The sequence below is a fragment of the Malaclemys terrapin genome, chromosome 2 (genome assembly GCF_027887155.1).
Source record: "Malaclemys terrapin pileata isolate rMalTer1 chromosome 2, rMalTer1.hap1, whole genome shotgun sequence".
Lineage (NCBI taxonomy): Eukaryota > Metazoa > Chordata > Testudines > Emydidae > Malaclemys > Malaclemys terrapin.
In genome coordinates this window covers 98823678-98839066 of record NC_071506.1, presented here as the reverse complement: position 1 = coordinate 98839066, position 15389 = coordinate 98823678, and the positions used below count along the sequence as shown (strand labels likewise).

The following is a 15389-nucleotide window of genomic DNA, read 5'->3' as shown; positions in this document are numbered from 1 at the left end:
AAGGCCGGTATCTCCTGACTCCATTTCTGTCCTCATTCCTCTAGATCACACCATCTTACGTGGTATAAAAAGTATCCTGTTCATTACTGGAAAAGGCTTGATTTGCACTGATCTGAATAACTAAGCGAAAGACATTCACATGCTGAATTAATCTAAGCATGTTTCATTGGTGATTCATAGTCAGTTATATCTTCCATAAAGATACAAGTTATTCCTGGTTTTAAAATTCTAAGGCAGGTAATACAGTACCATATACAGCAAGGATGCCCAAAGTGTGGCCTGAAGGCTGTGCATTGCCTGCAGAGTTCTAAAATGGAGCCTGCAGCTGCCCTCCAACTCACTATGTCTTGCGCATAGACGAGAGGTCCATAGAGAGGAGTGATTCCCTAACCAGATGCAAATGCCTTTCAAATGGTTCTGCTTTCTCTGGTGGTGAAGCAAAAAAAAAAAAAAAAAGACTAATAAGCAATATCTAACCATATGTCAAGGAAGATTGAAGTGCAAGTTACTGTTATGATTGTATAGGTGTGTTTGGTTTCTAAAGTACTGATATGTAATTCATGTCCTTTATCAGGAAAAGCTCACATTGAAATCAATAAAGACTGCAGGGGCAGGCCTGGATGTAGTCTTCCCCTCTAAGCCCCGTGGGCACTCCCCTAGCTAGATCCCAAGCCACTGTCGTAAATGCTTCCGACTGGCCTAGGCCAGAAGGTCCCTTTTTGCTTGAAAAATTTTGTTCTACCCTATTTTCAACAGAACCTGATGGCCACCTGTATGGCCACACTATCAAGTGGCGTAAAAACGAAACCGTCACTAAGGAATCCTTCCCCTTTTCCCTTACCGACACCAACCTTGAGGCTCTAAGGGAAAACTCCCGTGCAGGAATTGACATATTAGCAACAGCTGGCACCTGCAAACTGTCTTTTAAAGAAGGAACTTCAATGCAATGCTTTGTAATCAGTTACCTACTTTTTGGTATTCCTACCACTTATTCCGGTTGTCACCCTAAGTTTACCTTCAGTTGCAGGAGAGGGATCCCTACTCTACATGACTGCCTCATAGCGCATCATTACAATCCCCACTCCCCAGTTGCTCCCCCTCATATCTTCTCCAATTCCCATACAAATCTATCTGGCCGTGGCCTCAGAGAGATTCAAGTCTCAGACCAACAAATGTGGTATAGTGCACCCTACCGACAGGATTATCGTTTCCGCCGGTGGATAGTGCTAAATGCTATTATAGGGACCACCACTTTCTCATTTCCCATTTCCGCTTTCCAAATAACTACCCTATACCCCAATTGCACCCAAGGAGTGGCCATTCGGTTAGCCCAGCTTATGCAGTGGGAGAATTTTCGGAGGAAAAGAGGCTTGCTGGAAGGGGCCTCGCATGGTCTAACTGGAGCAGCCGCTATCTGGACAATAGATAAGCCCCAAGACCATGAACAAGGCCTGGGTAATTTGAAAAGGGCATCAGGCCTCCTTACTGAGGCAGGATTAACCAGCACCCACTCAAATATAGAAACCCTCCATGCCCTGTCAGGACTGGGAACCACAACCCAAACCCTCTTAACAAAATTAATAAACATCCTCGTTTCAATAGGGAAAGACACAGGATGGGATTCAGCTTGTAGCCAGATGCAGGATTTCTTTAATGGTCTCTTAGCAGAAATGCGGAGCGATGTCCTCAGTCAGCAATGGCCCAAAGCCCTTAACACTACTGCAGGAGTGCCACCCGAGCTCTGGAAATGAAGGCATACATGGACGTTGTCAGAATGGGCCTGCGACTCCTCAAAATGCTCTTTCCAGGCCTCAGGGCCTGTCAATGGCACCTGGGCCCCAGTGCACTTACTTTTGCCGGGACCCTGGGCGGGCTGCCTATGGGACTGGGTTATCGGTCGGCAGGTATGGGAAATCAAGCCACCCCACGAACCTAGCCATTTTATCACCACTCCCCACGATTTCGCTGCTCAACACGTCTGGGTGGGAATCGGAACCTTGTGGTCCTTATGGCCCTTGGAATCCCCACAGTTGTTTTGTCTCCGTAAGTTATACCCTGGGGAATTACTGAATATCTTTGATACAGTTTGTTGGGAAGGAGAAACAGTAGGTAAGGCCCCAGGAGGAGAACTCCTATTTAGCAAAAAGGATGGTTGCACCCTGCCATCAAATTTCCACACCCCTCTTCCCTTTCACCTTAACTTAACCACTACCCAGGGTAGCCGCTTCATCACATGGCCTGTTAATCCCCAAATCTACATAACCCTCCACCCAGCCATCTCCCTTACTTTCAATTGGACTTCCCTCATCCCGAACCGCTTCCTAAATTTGACTTTTCTGATCCCCCTCCTCTCCAACATATCTCACCTCCAAGACCAAATACATCTAATAGAGGTCGAATACAACAGAGAGGCCTAAACATTCCAAACTGCCTACCGGGTGGGTATCTTATGCTCTTCCCACGACGTTTTGTGTTTTGCCTCTAAAGAAATCTCCCAAGTCACGCCCAGCCTCTTCACTTCCTCAGTCTTAAAAATACTAGCTGGTATAATTCTTGCAATTGGTGGCTGTTTGTTAATCGCCACTCTTTGTTGCATGTGCAGGATGTGTCGTTTACCCCAGCTGCAGGTTCAATGACCACCCCAAGCCCTTCTTTTTCCCATCGATACCCCAAACACAACACTATACTCTCCTATAGACCCAGAAGTTAGTCACCTTAGTGTCCACCCCTCCAGCACTGCCAGTCCCATGTCCACTGATCCCCTTTTACAAGAAACTAAGTCTAAATACTGCACTATGGCCTCTTTAGCAAATTATAATAATGATGCCTACATGGCATCAGAGGAGGGAAATTGTGGGGAAAAAGAACTAGGTGGCCTTCTTTATGACAGCCAAAGTAACACTGAAGGCCCAAATCCAGGCCCTCTGACAGAGGCTGACTATATAGACGGCCTTTACATAGAACAGTACAGGCCAGGGCCTGAACAAAACTAAGCTGTACAATTCCCTGCCAAATACGCTCATGGGCTATGACCAGAGGAGGGAGGGGAAGGAAGCAATGCGAAAGGCCTTAGCAACATGATAACTGCTTGTTTATGAAAAAATGTGATAACCGCTTGTTGACGAAACATAATAAACGCTTATATGAAGCAATTGCTTCTAGTAAAGGCCAGCTTCTCCTATAGTTCCAGCTATCTGCCAACCAGCTAATCATATATCATCTTTGGGCGTCCCTTAATAAACCCCTATGACCCCGGAAAAAAACAATATGTACCCTGACGAGAACAACTCCCCAACTGGTGCCAAGTACCACCCATGTCGGAAACCACCAAGAAACCCCCCCACCCAATAGGCACCCAATTCTCGTAAATAATGAGGAAGCTGCCATGAAAAAGGGACAGACCCCAACTCTTATTTCACACAAATGACGTATTATTTGTACTATGCTTGCGGTTTGAAGGAATAAAAGCAGCCTGTATGCTGTGCTAGGTGTGGTAGTTTTCGGACTGCTACCCCAACGCGTTGGTATGTTTTGTAATAAACTGGCCTCAGGCTTGAGTCTGTGAACTAAAATCAATCCATGGGTGACTTTTTCCACAACATGTGTGTGTGTGCATATGTTTAAAAACTCAACACATACTCAATTAAGGAGTCACAACAAGTGCCTCCATTGTGTATATGAATACATACTCAAACAATATGGACATACAATCTTGTCAGTGTTGTCTTGCAGCATTTTAATTCAAATGACCATACCACAATGGAATATACAGAGATATTAGTTGCTGGAAAGTTATTGTACATGTTAGTTTACCCTGAATTCACATCTAGTACTGTGCCAATTCTGAGGTCTTTTGTAATCCGTGCCAGTGGGAGTCAGAAGAAGGACCTGTTTCAGTGAGATACATTGGAGCCCTTCAGCAAACTTGGTGTCAAAAGACCCAGGTGCCACTTAAGTCATCTGGATGTTTAGTGTTTCCAGTGCAGTGACTGATTATTTTATGAGGCTGGGTATTGGGATACCCTCTATGGGTGGATCCCACTTCACAGGCAATGTTTCAAACATTCTGGCACCTGCTGAGTGCACTAGTCTTAGTTTGATTTTTGCTTTTTTAAGAGGTCTTTATGTAGCTTTTGTATCTCCTAGTTGACAGTATTCTAGGAGAAGCTGGTAGTAACCCCTCCTCTTGGGTTGTCCAACACTTTTCTGTTGTAAAGGATTCTTGTGACTTTTTTTTTTTGAGATATTCTAAGATCTCCGTTGTTTGAAGCAGGCTTTTGAAATTCACCAGGGAGAAACCCCTTAGGCTAGAAAAGTGCCTTTTTTGTCCCATAACATTCTGTTAAGGTTTGCTGAGATTGCAAGTATTAAATCACAACTACCCTTTCATGCCTCAGGAAAATTTTGGCACCATGCTCTACGTACACAGCGGCAGCACATGTTGCATTGGGAATGCCTGGGAGCTGCTGGAGCAGCTGGTTAGGAAGAAAAGAACTGGGCTGGGCTTCCTCCCATTCCAGAACACGGCCGGAGTTCTGATAGAACCCTGGGTACCATTGCTACTTCATCAAAATCAAACTTTCTCTGTGAAATGTTTTCATTTTGATGAATCTGCATTCTCCAATTGCAACAATGTTCTGTTAGAAACTTTCCAACCAGCTCTACTCCTACGCCAGTTAAGGTATGTCTACACTGGAGCTGGGAGGTGTGATTCCTAGTGTAAAAGTCACGCTAGCTTGGCTCAAGCTAGCACACTAAAAATAGGAGTGTGGAAGTTGCGGCATGGGCTTGGGCTAGACACCTGAGTCCAAGCCTTCCCAACCCCTGGGGCTGAGCTTGGCTAGATAGCATAAGTCACTGCCTGTGCTGCAACATCCACATTGCCATTTTTAGGGCTCTAATGCGAGTCTGTCTACTCATGCTAGGAATCACGCCTCCCAGATGCAATGTAGATATATCTTTAGGTGCTTCTGAAAATGTTACCCCAAGACAAGTCTGTATCTTTTTCTAGCTTTAATCACCAAGATCAGGGGTGGGCAAACTACAGCCTGGGGGCCCCATCCAGCCCTCCAGACGTTTTAATCTGGCCTTCGAGCTCCCACTGGGGAGCGGGGTCTGGGGCTTGCCCTGCTCCGGCACTCCAGTCAGGGAGTGGGGTCAGGGGTTTGCCCCACTCCGCGTGGCTCCCGGAAGCAGCAGCAGGTCCCTGCTCCGGCTCCTACATGTAGGGGCAGCCAGGGGGTTTTGCACGCTGCCCCCGCCCCAAGCATCTGTGGACAGGGCAGTATGCAGAGCCGCCTGGCTGCGCCTCCACATAGGAGCCAGAGGAGGGACATGCCGCTGCTTCTGGGATCTGCTTGAGGTAAGCGCTGCCCAGAGCCTGCACCCCAATCTCCCTCCTGTGCCCCAACCCCCTGCCCCATCCTGGAGCCCCCTCCTGCGCTCCAACCCCCTGCTCCAGCCTGGAGCACCCTCCCACCCTCCGAACCCCTTGGTTCCAGCCCGGAGCACCCTCCTGCACCCCCAACCCCTCATCCCAGCCCCACCCCAGAGCCTGCACCCCCAGCTGGAGCCCTCACCCCCCTGGACCCCAACCCCCTGCCCCAGCCTGGAGCCCCCTCCCACACTCTGAACTCCTCATTTCTGGACCCATCCCAGAGCCTGCACTCCCAGCTGGAGCCTGCACCCCAACCCCCAATTTCATGAGCATTCATGGCCCACCATACAATTTCCATACCCAGATGTGGCCCTCGGCCAAAAAGTTTGCCCACCCCTGACCAAGATGATAGTTCTGAGTGTGCCACTGAATTTTCTTCCATTCTGATTCTTTTTGTTTTTTCATAACAAAAAAGATGTATCTTATAGTGTTACCTGAATATAGGGCCTCATCCAGCAAAGACATAAGCACATGTGTAAGTTCATGAGTAGTTCCTCTGAAGCCAGTACTTCTACTTGAGGGCTTAGTTACACATGTATTTAAGAATGTACTGGATCAGAGCAAGAGTGAAGTTGGGCCTTGTCCTGTCCTCTTCCGTGACAGTGTTCTAGAATATTGAGCTTGCAACTGAAAAGTCTCTACCTCCTGCCCCCTTACATCTTGGCCTCCAACACCATTTTTTTAAGTGCAAAATTCAAAAATGTGTATTTGTGCTGTCAGAAATTTGGCACATTTACAGAAAAAACATGAACAGTTTCGTTCTGCAGGTGAGAAACTCACTTTTTATTTTTGTGAATAAAAAAGTCATGATTAGGACAAATAATTATTTTGGGGGAGGGTTGCTTTTTATTGCAAACTAGTGACAATATTGGTGAGAATCTTTTTGTACAGCTGATGCTACTGAACTTTTTCTCCCTTTACAGATTATGGTTTAGAAGTGTTTATCTATTTCTTGACTATAATAGGCTGAACTCATCCCTTACTCAAACTCCCATTAAAGCATCCATGTGGAAAAATGTAATGTGTTTCCAATCTAAATGGTTGTCTGTCTCTAGCTCATCCTTCTGCTTCTTGTATGCTTGGCATGTTGTAGGGGAATTGCTCTTTCATAGGTCTTTAAAGCGAGAAGGGACCATTATGGTCATTTAGTGCGACTCTCTGTATATATCACAGACCATAGAACATCACCCAGTATTTCCTGCAGTAAGCCAGTAACTTCTGTTTGAGCTCCAGAATATCTTTTAGAAAGACATCCAAGCTCTTTCTTCTTTTAAAGGTGGAGACTCCCATGATGAACATGATACCAGGTGGTGCAGCAGCCAAACCTTTTATCACACATCACAATGACCTCAACATGGACTTGTACATGAGGATAGCTCCTGAACTATACCACAAGGTGCAGCAACTGTATAATATCAGCTTACATGCCTAACAATGATATACAATCCTCTCACTTTCCCACAGAACAAGATTGTCCATATATTTTTGCATTATAATGTTGTCCATATAATACTATAAACAGGTTAAGCCCAAAAACGTGGACACTGTTATATGAATTACATAGCCTTCATTTTCTAGATATCAAGAGGTTCCCACAGGTAAGTAGATAACTAATGTTTTTAATATATATGTAAATGAATAAAAATTGTACTGCTGGCAATGACTAATTGTTTTGGAAATGTTCTGTGATGACTAAGTATATCCATTTGACTTAGGAATCAGTGTCATTCCTCTGTGAATAGGTAGGAGTTATTAAATCATATCTCTCACATTGGTGCTGCAGCATGATTTAAAGCTACCTAAATCTTCACGGATCTGCCTGTAAGATTTGCCGTTCATTTACGCTTAGGAAAAGCAAATACTTACCAATTGTAAAACATCTCTTTAAAAAAGTGGGTTTAGACTTTGTGTTTTATATATTGGTTCTCAGTCCCAAATACTAAGGACCCCCCTTCGATAAGTCCCCTCCCACAGCAAACCAGCATTGGAAAGCAACAGGCAGTCACTGGGAGTTGCATATACAGAGGGCTTGCAAGACTGGATTCTAATTTTAGGCTGGCTCTTATTATTTCAGTGAAGGACTGCCATACAGAATTGGCAGGAAAAACTGGCAAAGATCACATCCCCATATATACTGCTTCACCTAACATATTCATAGATTCTAGGACTGGAAGGGACCTCGAGAGGTCATCGAGTCCAGTCCCCTGCCCACATGGCAGGACCAAATACCGTCTAGACCATCCCTGATAGACATTTATCTAACCTACTCTTAAATATCTCCAGAGATGGAGATTCCACAACCTCCCTAGGCAATTTATTCCAGTGTTTAACCACCCTGACAGTTAGGAACTTTTTCCTAATGTCCAATCTAGACCTCCCTTGCTGCAGTTTAAACCCATTGCTTCTGGTTCTATCCTTAGAGGCTAAGGTGAACAAGTTTTCTCCCTCCTCCTTATGACACCCTTTTAAATACCTGAAAACTGCTATCATGTCCCCTCTCAGTCTTCTCTTTTCCAAACTAAACAAACCCAAATTTGGTGAATAGTATGGCTAACCATCCTTTGTTAGACACTTGTAATGTAGAATTATTCCCCCCCCCCAACTCCAGAGAAGAAAGTCACTAGGGAATAATCTGGATCTTCTTCCCAGATGCTAGTAGTTGGAGGTCTGGAGAGGGTATATGAAGTTGGACGTCAGTTCAGAAATGAAGGAATTGATCAAACCCACAATCCAGAATTCACTACGTGTGAGTTCTACATGGCTTATGCAGATTACAATGATCTCATGGACATCACTGAACAGCTGCTGTCAGGTATGTCTTTGGGTGATGATTGTATACATTCATTAATAAGTAACTTCAGTGGTTTGGGTTGGGTGAGAGTCACTCAGAGACCATAAAGGTGTGGAAAAAGGTACATAACTTGTATTTCCCAAATAAAAATGCAAGCAATTGACAAATATAAAGGGGAGGAGGGGGGATAATACATTCTTGCTTGGATAATATTGAATAATTAGATCCAGGGAACAAGATATGAGGGGACAGGAGAAAAATTTCCCTGACTTCCCTCTTGCAAATAAATTGCAGTAAATGATGATCAGGTAATGTCTGGTATCTCTTGATCAAAACAGACAATATGTTGCAAGCTGCTTGTGTAAAAGTCCAGGAATTCATCAGGTTAAGATGACTTCTCTGACACCTCACATTTTACTTACCCTAAGGCATGGTGAAGCATGTGACAGGTGGCTACAAGATCACTTACCATCCAGATGGCCCTGAGGGAAAGGCAGTAGAAATTGACTTCACTCCTCCTTTTAAACGAGTCAGAATGATGGAAGAATTGGAGAAAATCACGGGAGAAAAAATGCCAGCACCAGAAAGTCTGGATACTGAGGGTACATTAAATCTGTCAGGGCTTGTCTCTGGGTTTTGAATGGTGTAATGAATTAAGTAGTAAGAATTTTCATTTTAAAGTCATTTGACATTTCAATGATCACTAAAGAAATTTTTGTCTCACAGGATTTGCAATTGCATAATATTCTCTCGCTTCTTGTAACAGTGTATTTCACACCCTGGTTAAGTTTCACCTCTATGGTGAGGAAAGAAGTCTGTGTGTGTCTCTACCGTAATACCAATATTTATCATAAAGTGTATGGTTATCCATTTAGAGTCACTTTCCCCCCACTTATTTACGCCTTTCTCTTGAATATTCCTTTGAGACAGAAATGTTCTATTCTCTGCTTTCAGCCCAAAGGTGATTTCTTTCTTTTTTTTTTTTTTTTAAAGTTCAGGAAAAATTGAGTCCATTGTGTATGAATGGTGGAAATGTGAGAAGACACTTTTGTATTGCAGTGAAAAATTACTGACTACAAAAATGCCAGGCCTGGCATATGAATAGGCCTCAGTGAAGGATGAGTTGCTATTCTGGTGTTAAAGAAAAGTGATTTAGTAATGTAAAAAGGTTTTTATATGGTTGCACAAACACACAAGTTTAATTTGCATGATTATATTAGCATGAATTACTTCCTACCCAGGTCCAGGGTGTAGCATCAGGAATACATACCAGTGTATGTTATGTGAAGTACCCTATATCTATGTGAGGACTTGGATTAGGGGGCTCTTTATTCCGGCCCTGTGGAAGGGGAGCAGCAAGGCAGGAATGAAGAAGTAGCTGGCTTCCTGCCAGGGGAGCCCAACTCCTGGGTAGGAGTGAGGTGATGTTCTTGGGCAGGGATTCCATACCCCAATAGAGGGGAAAGAAAGAGGAGCTGCCTCAGTGCATCTTATTCGACACATGCTTCTGTCTCTAAAGGGAATAGCAAAAATTGCTATTCCCTTTAGAGACAGAAGCATGTGTCCCGTGTCCCGTGAAACAAATTTTGAGACACTGGGGAAAACTGCTAGGAGTTCCCAGACCTCAGCCAGTGGAGGCTGTGTTAATAGTTTCTGCTGTTTGCTCACACTGCTTTCCTCATTCTATTAGAATCATTTGGTGGATGGGTTTCTCTGTTCACAGCTAACTCTTAAAGCAAAACAAACAAACAAACAAAACGTGGTGTTTGGTGTGAAATAACATGAATAGAAACACAGGTGCAATGAGATTTAATGGGGGGGGGAGAATAAAAGCTTATGCATATAAGAGGAGTGAGCCAAGGATGAAGGAAAAGATCAACAATGGGTGGAACACTGGATGAGGGGGGGAGAGAGAGAAGAAATACAGGTGTGGCTGTTAGAGGAAAGGGTGGGCATAAGAGAATAATGGGAAAAAATGGGGAATGATGGGAGGTGGCAGGAATTCTGCAGTAGTGGGAAGTTTTGAACTTCAGGGAAAAGAAGGGGTGATTGGGAAGAGTATAAGGAACAAGAGAAAAGTGTCTTTGTAGGATACCTTACATAGGTACACTGGGAGAGAGGAATAGTCATGGCTTATACAGATGGTTCTTGTAAGTGGGGTGGACAGGAAGGTGGCTGACAGAAGAGCTCCTTTCTAGTTGGGGGGCCTGGGATTCTAAGTCATTGCTTCCTGTCCCTTTTAGCTTTTGTTCTCCCACATTCTGACCTAGCAGTGGTGTAAAAGGAAACAAGAATTGTACACAGCCCTTGATCTAAATGTCCATCGTTATGCAAGGAAAGCAACTGGCCATGTCTAGAGGATAGATATATTTCTCTGTTTGCAACTGGCTTGTGTTATGAAATGCAGGCTAATGGACAGATTGAATACAAAGCTACAATTCTCTCAGGTGCCTCTCCTGACGTAATGCTAATGAAGCACAGCAGAACTCTGAGGATGAATTCAGCCATGTGTTTAGCGTCTATGCATGGGAGCTATGAGAACACATCAGTATGACTGAAATTACAGAGTTTTCAATGGAACGCAGAGCTATCACTGTACAATTAAGATTGCAAATGCAGTACAACCTGGTTTATATCCAAAAAAGTGCAAGGAAAACACATTTGGATAAATGGAGGTCAAGTAAATTAGGGGGAGCAACTTAAGAAAGCAATTCATGCTGGGGAACATAATTGTGATTCAAATAAAAGGGAGTTGTGATTAAATGGAGGTTGGATAAACATGATTATTCTGTAAAGGTTTTCAAGAATGGTAGCAGGCGTGGTGATTTAAGATGAGGGAGCAGAAACACGAGTGTGTTCTGGAACTAGAGGATAATTGGAATTAACTCATTGTGCAAGGACAGCTCAACTTATCTACACTTGTGTTAACGCCTCTCCAGTTAGCCTAGCTCTAGTGAGAGTGGCCTCACTGTGAAATAACACATGAATTGCACAGTTGGTATTAGCAGCACAGAGTAGCTGTTCCCCGCCCGCCCACCTCCCAGCATTACTTGCCCCAGCATCAGCAGCACTCAGACTTCAACCTACCCCCATTGATGGGCCAGCTAGAACAGGAGCTTAAGATTTTTTTTGTAGGCAGCAGTCAGATTAGGGGCAACACTCGCATTATAGCTCGAGCTAACACTGCAGGGAAGACCAAACCTGAAATTCAGTTGTCTCAGGGAACTAGTGATATGATATAGGGTCATTCAGCTCAGTCACAGATTCAAATGGAGCCTGGAATCCAAGTGACAGAAGAGAGTTGCCTCTGTATCAGATGACAGTGGTGCAGTGGCCTATCTGAATAAATTGGAGTCTTTTTGGATAGGCTATGGTATTGCAGCAACTGCTATCTTAATTGGCACCTGTGCCCTTTCAGCTGAGATTCTCAACAAAGAGTGAATAGGAGTGGAGATTGCCCTACACAGTTTCCCCTGACCTCCATGCTGGAGCAGAGTTCCACTGGCGGGTTCAGGGGGAATTGGAGGAAGCTGTTGCCCATGATGTACTTGGTCTGTGGATAGATAGATAAATGTCTGTACATGACAGATCTGGCCTGAAAATCTGACACTTTTCACTAACTTTAAATTCCCTGACACTTTCCTTTTCTAGCTCCTGCTCCTATCTCCTTTATGGAGACAATTACAAGCTTGGGCGGTTTCCAGAGCTTGTATTTTTCTGTTATGTCAAAATTTAAATTGTAAGCAGCAGTTGATATTGAATATTGAGAGGAAATGTACCTTTCTTTTGTTCCACTGCAAACAAAATTCATTCATAGCCGAGCTCCTTTATTGACACACACAGTTATAATTATTTTCATTTACAGAGGCCGAAAAGTTCCTTGACAAGCTATGTGCGAAGAAGGGAATCCAATGTAGTTCTCCTCGGACTGCAGCAAGACTTCTAGATAAGGTTTTCTTATTTTTTTCCTGCTTATGTATAATTTTGCTACATTTTCCAACTTTTGGTTACATAATACTTAAAGAATCTTAATATGCTAAGCTATGTGTATTGGGATGACTTCAATTCATATTTCTGTATGGTTCCTTATATATAATACTGTATATATAAATTGAAGATCTACATATTATATATACATATATAAAATCTTGGTTGAGATTTTACTGAAACTTGATCAAAGATATTTTCATCATATGGTTCTTTTAGAAGATCTTTTAGAGGTTTTAGTTAGCTTGGAATGGATGTCAATAATTTCAGAATTATTCTGGTGTATTCAACTGTATGTTTGACAACATTCCAAGTAGTGTGTACTCTGTGGTTCTACCATAGTGCATATAATATACTAGTAACTAAGTAGAGTGATTAGAGCTGGGGTTTTTCAAATGTGGTTGTATGCTTAACTGCCTGAGATCCCTTTGAAAACTTAAAAATATTAGAATGGATTATAGATTTCCTTTTTCCCTTTGTTCCCACTATTGAGGAGAAATAGTGATATCTCTTCTGAAGCTTAGCTTCTCCCCAACTCCACTCACAGTGATCAAATTGTGACGTCTCTACTCCATTCTCATCCTCTGAAGATCTTATTGCCATCTTTGATGCAGTCAAGTGACCCTTATCTTTGAGTATCAGAGGGGTAGCTGTGTTAGTCTGAATCTGTAAAAAGCAACAGAGGGTCCTGTGGCACCTTTGAGACTAACAGAAGTATTGGGAGCATAAGCTTTCGTGGGTAAGTCTTTCTACCCAGTAGTCTTTGAACTCTGTGTTCTCCTGGTTGTACTACAGCTTTAATGTATTTTCAGTATTAACTTTCATAGCTCCTTATCCTCTCATGCTTTCTGTCCGCTTCCCTCTCACAATGAGCCCCAAAAGTGGGCTTGGACTCAATGTCCATCCCAATATGCCTCCAAAGTGATTTTAGGGCCTATCAATATCCTTGAAACTAGTTGGGCCTGACAAAATTGGAATAATCTCTCAAATATTGGGATGAATGGAAATCGTACTGGTGCCATCTGGGATAATAAAATGACACTGAGAACAAAATGCAATGCAAGTAAAAGGGAAAAACAGAAGTCTTGTCTCTTTGCAGTTGGTAGGTGAGTTTATTGAAGTTTCCTGCATCAACCCCACATTCATTTGTGACCATCCCCAGATCATGAGTCCTCTGGCTAAATGGTAGGTAACTTCAGTGCAAGTGTTGGATTTTTAAACTTCAGCTAATCATATATTCAATTCATTTCAGGGTTCAGTAAAGCTGTCTATTCGTCACGGTGTTTTTCTATTGCAAGCTAAATTGTGACTTCTGTTCACATTATTGTTTTGTTATATTATGATATAAAAGTTAGTCAGCTGCTGAGGTTTTTGAGTTGAGGTTTTTGAGTTCCAGCAAAATGAATCCCCTCAAGATACATTACTTTCATGGACCCACACTCAGTCACAATTACGGTACATAAGGACATACGACTCAGATTTTCAAACAACTGTTTACATGCATGCAATTTAGGTCATTAATATGTCAAAGTAATGTGATTGTTCCCAGAACCAGCTACATAGATGTCTGTTACCTGTACTATGCTCACACTTATTTGCACCTAAAAAACTGAGGGCACAAAAGTGGAAGTCTGGTTAAGGCCAGGATGCAAATATGTCTCAAAGTCCATTTTAAATAATCCATAATACATTTTTCTGGAGAAACAGCCATTTTCATAGGCACTCTTTCATCCGCTGAAAGAGAGAAAAGTGGTTGTTGCAGGGAAGAAAAAAATCAAAACTAACTCTAGAAAATGTTTAATTTCCATGACATTTTCACTGTTTTGGCTCTGATTTGCTGGTAGTGAGCTTTTTTCTTTTCACAGCTCTAATAAGTATGAAATAATTTTACTTCAGAAAATAAGTGGCATATGGTATAATTAAGTGGCTTTCTACAGAATTAGGGGAAAGATGTTTGAAAATGAAGTCAAAACCCTAAATTGTTTGTATGGGTTGAACTCTTTATTGGAATTTTTGATCCCAATCTGCAGCAGGACACCAAAATGTTAAATCGTGCCTCATACTTTGTCTTTCTAACCAGGCATCGTTCAAAGAAAGGCCTGAGTGAACGTTTTGAACTCTTTGTGATGGAGAAGGAGATTTGCAATGCTTACACCGAGCTCAATGATCCAATGAGGCAGAGAGAGCTTTTTAAGGACCAATCGAAGGTAACATCTTCCAAAATTACAACAGTATGAACTAAAATATTACATGTAAGAGCAATGAACGCAAGCTCTTGCCTTGAAAATTAACAGCCACAAGGCAATATGTTGTTGAGCCAAATGCTGAACTGATCTATGTTCTCTGCACTGCACCTGAATTATTGGTTGGGCTAAATTTGCTGTGCTTAACTCAGAGGAGGTTTTCATCTAAATGTTCATCTGCTTTCAATTGGGTTTGGGTAAGATATAATTTTAAAAATCCTTTGAATCTTTTATTTGTCATTTGTCTGATTTAAAAACCCTGTGGTATTACGGAAGCATGGTTAAAGATGGATTTTCTTTTCACATCCACAGACAGACATTTTTGTCTACATTTATGTAGCATGTTATGAGCTTTTTCAGAAGGCAGTGGTTTTCTCTAAAAACCCAAATTATAAAGAAAAACGTTATTCAATTTCATTTTTTTTCTTTCTCTTGCTATTACCAATGCTTCTAGTTAGTGATTGGCTGCAGAAGGGAAGGTTTATATGTAGTGCTTAGTCAGTTCTTCAAAATGTTTTGGGCCCATGACACTCATTACCAGTTACCCTTTTTTTTAAGGGGTCCACAGCAGAAATCATATTGAGCTTTTTGACTCTCTAGCCATATTGTATTTGTGTGACCCTCCCACATGATGCTGCACTTGGCTAACATTTCCATTCTGAGACTTGGAGGTGGAGTGTGCTGACTGAGCATACCACATTTAGATGCCTTGTCTATTCCCCAGTAAAGTCTGCTCTATGGAAGTACCTGAAGTATCTCATAACTTTACATCCAGGGGTTAAGAATCCTCCCTGCTTAAACAGCCTCACCAAGGACACTTTAGCCAGCTGGAAAGTAACTAGTATTACATGGTGAATTGTCTAGCAGAAGGCTTTCCTCTGGGATTAAATTATCAAGAGTATTTCCTGGAGCCACGGGGCTTCTGCCCCTC

At 42.6% G+C, this 15389-nt stretch overlaps 1 protein-coding gene across 1 annotated transcript in view; it reads left to right on the top strand.

Annotated features, from left to right (window-relative positions):
* LOC128832748 (lysine--tRNA ligase-like) overlaps positions 1-15389 on the top strand; it is a 59641-nt gene that overhangs the window by 38990 nt on the left and 5262 nt on the right. Inside the window, exons 8-13 of the mRNA XM_054020336.1 lie at positions 6714-6833; positions 8087-8249; positions 8657-8830; positions 12094-12179; positions 13315-13400; positions 14296-14422. Of these exons, the coding sequence (XP_053876311.1) occupies positions 6714-6833; positions 8087-8249; positions 8657-8830; positions 12094-12179; positions 13315-13400; positions 14296-14422 (756 nt within the window). The remainder of the gene's footprint in view (positions 1-6713; positions 6834-8086; positions 8250-8656; positions 8831-12093; positions 12180-13314; positions 13401-14295; positions 14423-15389) is intronic.